This window comes from Triticum urartu, chromosome 2A (genome assembly GCF_056163025.1).
Source record: "Triticum urartu cultivar PI428250 chromosome 2A, HENAU_Tu73, whole genome shotgun sequence".
Classification (NCBI taxonomy): Eukaryota; Viridiplantae; Streptophyta; class Magnoliopsida; order Poales; family Poaceae; genus Triticum; species Triticum urartu.
Genome location: NC_141874.1, coordinates 20,674,015 through 20,679,743, shown reverse-complemented (window position 1 = coordinate 20,679,743; position 5,729 = coordinate 20,674,015). Strand labels below are relative to the sequence as shown.

General features: G+C 47.3%; 1 protein-coding gene across 1 annotated transcript; it reads left to right on the top strand.

Moving 5' to 3' along the window:
- The first annotated feature begins 847 nt into the window (after window positions 1-847).
- On the top strand, window positions 848-3,307 carry LOC147983009 (serpin-Z6B-like). The gene is made up of 2 exons (XM_087539415.1): window positions 848-1,482; window positions 2,317-3,307. Exons 1-2 carry the CDS (start codon window positions 1,006-1,008, stop codon window positions 3,127-3,129), a joined length of 1,290 nt encoding a protein of 429 aa, XP_087395541.1. The 5' UTR covers window positions 848-1,005; the 3' UTR covers window positions 3,130-3,307.
- Window positions 3,308-5,729: the final 2,422 nt, after the last annotated feature.

Below are 5,729 nucleotides of genomic sequence, written 5' to 3'. Positions count from 1 at the left end.
CGTAGGACAACAACAATCATATCATAGGATATCTTCTAGGGTTTAGCCTCTTCGATCTCGTGGTAGATCAACTCTTGTAGTACTCATATCATCAAGATCAATCAAGCAGGAAGTAGGGTATTACCTCCATCGAGAGGGCCCGAACCTGGGTAAACATCGTGTCCCCCGCCTCCTGTTACCATCCGCCTTAGACGCACAGTTCAGGACCCCCTACCCGAAATCCGCCGGTTTTGACACCGACACTTCCGATTGAGACTGAAACTGGCCAACCTTCGTCGGTCGATACCAGAGCCGGAGAAACACATACGCCCCATCCAGTCGGTAGAACAAAGCCACTTAGACAAACTGCAAAAGACAACAAAATCTGGAGAACCAGATCTCGGACACACGCTTCCAAAGGTTGTCAAAAGGCACCATCATGAGAAGGAGGAGACATGAAGGACTTATTGCACGACAGCGACAGCTCCACCACCTCACTACTGACAATTGGGGACCAAAAACACAACTAAAAACCTCACCCTATGATCACTAGTTCGAAACAATATGATCCCTGGCCAAGGGAGGGAGATGGTGCGCGACAGTGATGGTGATCTGGCTTTCGTGCTCCAATACCCGCAGGGATTGGACCCTCTAGAGGATTAAACTCTTTGCAACTGCCCTTAAAGTAATTTACAACACTCTCTAGTTGAAGAGCTGCTTTAGCACAACGATGTGCAACACAATTAATAGTACTCTATTATGATTGAACTGTGGCATGTAGATATATGATGATTATCGTTATGTACGTGCAGCCGGAGGAGGCAAAGGAGCAGATCAACGCATGGGTGGCGGCGTTGACGAACGACCTCATCCCCACCCTGATTGGCCGTGACGTGTTGTCCCGCCTCACCGACCTGGTGCTTGTCAACGCCATCTACTTCAAGGCCAAGTGGAACAAGCCATTCGACGAGGAACGCCATCTGTTTCACCGCCTTGACTGCTGCCACGACCATTAGGTGGGCGTCCATGTTGCCCAAATCTGAGGTCGATCACGCCGACGACTTAGCCCAATGGGTCGAGGACGAGCGCGCCGCCATAGCCCAGTGGGAGGAGGCCGGGCGCGCCGCTGCCCGCGACAGCCTGCAGGCCTTCACCCTCCGCCTAAACAAGGGCCTCGCCGCCGACGCCGATAGGAGCGGCAACCTGGTCTTCTCGCCGCTGTGCCTCTACGCGGCGCTCTCGCTGTGGGCCACCGGCGCGCGTGAGCGCACCCTCGACGAGCTGCTCGGCGTCCTCGGGGTGCCTTCATGGGACGTCCACACCTTCCACGTCTCCACGCTGGCCCGGCAGGCCCTCGCTGACCGGTCCCAGACGGGCGGCCCGCGCATCAACTTCGGGTGCGGCGTGTGGCACGACACCACCGTGCCCCTCCGCCACGCCTTCCGCGACGTCGCCACCGAGTGGTACGAGTCCGTCATCCGCCCAGTTAACTTCCACAAGCAGGTCAGTGAATAGCGGCCGGACCCCGGAAGTGATCGACATGTCGTGTGCATTCGGTTTTTTTTTTGTTCGGCTCGATTTATACGGTTTATGATTTCTACAGTTTTTATACTTTGGATTATATGGTTTCATACATAGATATGGTTCGGATTCAGTAATAGCCCTTCACTTTCAGTTTGGTTTCGGTAATGAATGACCAAATTAACCAAGGTTGACATGAATTTTTTGGCAAACAGATAACTTTTTCATGTGTAAATACATGATATATATCAATAATGAGAAAAGAAACAAGTAGAAAAGGATAAAGAAGAGACATTGGATAAGTAGTCAGGCTAATCATGTAAACTGAAGCACTAATGGGTTAGAAAATATTGAACTATAGCACCTCGTTACGCTTTTGAACACAAAAAACATCAGTTTCGATTGGTTAATTCGGTTTAACCAAACAGTATTCGCTTTCTAATGGAAAAAATCGAAACGCAAATGGTTTTCATATTTCAAAACTGAAACCGAAACCTGAAAAAAAAATCCAAAAATGCAATTTGGTTTGATTTTTTGTTTGGTTTTGGTTTTTCGGTTCGGTTTTGCACACTCTGAGATGTGTGGCATGTAGATATATGATTTTTTGAAGCTCCTCTCGGCATTTTATTCATTCAGTGGCAATGCATCTGAGAGCAAATTGCAGCTTAGAAAACCAGAGATTATATTAGAGTAATTTACAACACTCTCTAGTTGAAGAGCTGCTTTAGCACAACGATGTGCAACACAATTAATAGTATTCTATTATGATTGATTGTGGCATGTAGATATATGATGATTATCGTTATGTACGTGCAGCCGGAGGAGGCAAAGGAGCAGATCAACGCATGGGTGGCGGCGTTGATGAACGACCTCATCCCCACCCTGATTGGCCGTGACGTGTTGTCCCACCTCACCGACCTGGTGCTTGTCAACGCCATGTACTTCAAGGGAAAGTGGAACATGCCATTCGACGAGGAACGCCATCTGTTTCACCGTCTTGACAACACCGCCATCGACACGCCCTTCATGCGTGGCTTCGGTAGGCAAAGAATCGCGTGGCACAATGGCTTCAAGGTGCTCCAGCTGCGCTACGAGCAAGGCCGCCCCTTGCCCGCGCAGTCGCAGCCACAGCCGGTCTACTCAATGTGTGTCTTCCTCCCCGACGCGCGTGATGGGCTGTGTTGGTTGGCCAACCAGATTGCCTGTGACCCTGACTTTTTGCGCAAGCACCTGCCGAGGAGCGACGTCGAGGTTGACGACTTCCGGCTGCCTACATTCAAGGTCAGCTTTGACATGACTATGAACGACATTCTCTGCGACATGGGGCTCAAGGAGGCTTTAGAGCCAGGGAAGGCGGACCTATCTGATGTGGTTGAGGACGGGACGGGGGGAAGGAGGAGGCTGGCTCTACAGGAAGTGATCCACCAAGCCGTCATCGAGGTGAACGAGGAAGGCACCGAGGCCGCGGCTGCCACTGTGATGATTACGTGTAGCACGACTAGTGCCCTACCTCCGCTGTCGCGGTGTGTGGCCTTCGTTGCTGACCATCCTTTTGCCTTCTTTGTCATCGAGGAGGTGTCAGGTGCGATCATGTTCGCGGGGCATGTTGTTGACCCCACTATCAATTGAGGGGGAGGGAGGACCGAACATGCATGCTTTGGTTTATGTATGGATTTTTTTTCTTTGAAAATGCCAAATGCTATATAATAGTAACATGAACCCTTAGAATAGCAACTTCGCAGAAATCTCTAAAAAACAACTTTATAAAAATATACAAATACAACTAATTTTTTGGGGTGTCGAAGTATTCTTCCTCTTGCATCCATAGACAAAGCGTAGTACTCAATACTCGTCGTCACATCTGGGTTTCCTTCTTAGCGTAGTAAACTTGTTTAATCCCAATAGCTTGTAAAAGTTACGCCTAGAATTAGTCATTGATATAGACCATAAGATTCTTGCAACATCAATCTGCATAGAAAATCGCCGCTCCGGATAAGAAGGCATTGAAGATGGCTTGTATAACGCACCTGGCCCGGCTAGACGGAGTCGGGGAACACGGCTAGACGGAGTCGGGGAACACGCTCCCGGTTGATACTGAAACTGGCCAACCTTCGTCGGTCGGAACTAGAGCAGGAGAAACACATGCGCCCCATTCATTTCGTAGAACAAAGGCACCAAGACAAATCTGCAAAAAGGAAAAAAAACAATCTGGAGAACCAGATCTGGGACACACGCTTCCAAACATTGTCAAAAGGTACCATCATGAGAAGGAAGAGGCATGAAGGACTTATTCCATGCCAACGACAGCTCCATCACCTCACTACCGACAATTGGGGACTAAAAACACAACTAAAAACCTTACCCTGTGGTCACCAGTTCGAAACAACATGATCCCGCCAAAGAGGCCAAGGGAGGGAGAGGGTGCGCGTCGGCGATGGTGATCTGGCTTTCGTGCTCCAACTCCGGCCATGTCGACCTGTGGGGCGACGGGCCTGGATAGGGCTCTTATACGGCAAGGTGATAGTCAGCGGTGATGTGCTCCGCCATTGGTATTCGTACTTGTGGTGATCATTCCAACTTGCGGTGGCGGGTTCAATGTGGATGGTGGTGGCCACCGGAAGGTCTTCGTGAGCCTTCCTCTCTCTAGATCATGTCTGAGGTGACAAACCTATTTTTGTCACGAAACACCATTCCCGTGAAAGTCGAAATTGTCTCGTATGATAGGAAAATTTGTCACCTAAGATCATTTTGATGATAATCCATTAACATTAATCGGTTCGTCGGTTTAACCATCAAAGATTCTGAGAATGGGTCCAGCAGATGCTGACACGGTTGCTCCCATGTGGGTTCAGCTGTGGTTTTATCACCAATGATGGCCCTTAGTAGTAACTACAGCATCAGGCTTGACCGGTCAACAATGCTAACATCTGGGCCCAATTGATGCTAACATGGCTGCTTACATGTGGGTTCAGACATGGGTGACATGTCTCCTTACATGTGGGTATATATGTTGGTGACGGCATGCCTAACCGTCGCAGTTTGTCGCCAAAGATACAATCATAAAGTTCCCGAGAGTATTTGCTGAAACTGTGGTGAGAGTTTATGGAGAGCAGTATCTGCGCACCCAATGTCAAGGACATGACAAAGCTTCAAGAGATGCATGGAGCAAAAGACTGGCCTAGGATGCTAGGGAGTGCTGATTGTATGGCTGGAGGTGAAAGAATTGTTGTGCGGCTTCGCGCAACCAGTTCACCAGGCATCGCAAGCATCTAGCAATAATTTTGAAAGTTGTTGCCTCTGAAGATTTTTGGATCTAGCACTGCTAGTTTGGGTTGTCTAGGTATCACAATGACATCAATATCTTGCAGAGATCTCATCTATTTGCAAAGGTTAGCTTGTGGTACTTCTCCACCTTGCAACTTCATGCTGGTCTGGCCATAAGTATGACCAAGGCTACTATCTAGCCGAAGACATCTATCCATCTTGGTCAACATCTGTGAATTCAATTTCAAATCCCGAGAGCAGGAAATATACGCATTTCATGAAGGCGCAAGAATCTAAGAGGAAAGGCAACAAAAGGATATTTGGAGTGTTACAAGCAAGGTTTTCCAATGTCTCGTGGCCTGCTTATTCCTGGAACAAGGATGTCTTGGCAAATATCATGAGTTGTTGTGTGATCCTACACAAGATGATCATAGTGGATGATAGGTATATGCCAAACCCCATTGACTATGAAGCTAGCACAATCGTAAGGCATTGCAGGCACACAACATGCATTCAAGCCTTTTTTAGGCATACGAAAATATTGAAGACCGGACCTCTCATCATCAGCTGAAGGAGTACACCATCGAGCATCATTGGCAGCTTGCTAGAAGATGGTGCGTTTAAATTTCTTTAAAAATCATTTTTTTACTTAAACGGTTTATTTGATTAGATTATTTGATTTATCCTAATTAATGGTTCATATAATATTTGTTGAATCATGAATTGCTTGATCTAAATTGTTGTAAATATGGGACTTAGGAAGAAGAAAATAGAAACAAAAAATATGGAGGTTGCATTATGGTAATTTTGTGTTTCCGCGCAGCCTTCGCTGTGTACAAAACATTATAGAATGCTTTTTATATTGAATATACATTCTTGAGTCCAGGCTCATTTGCACCCGTGCTGCAAAAAAATCAAAACAAATAATAGAAAAATTCAAAATATTCCAATTTTTTTGCATGGTA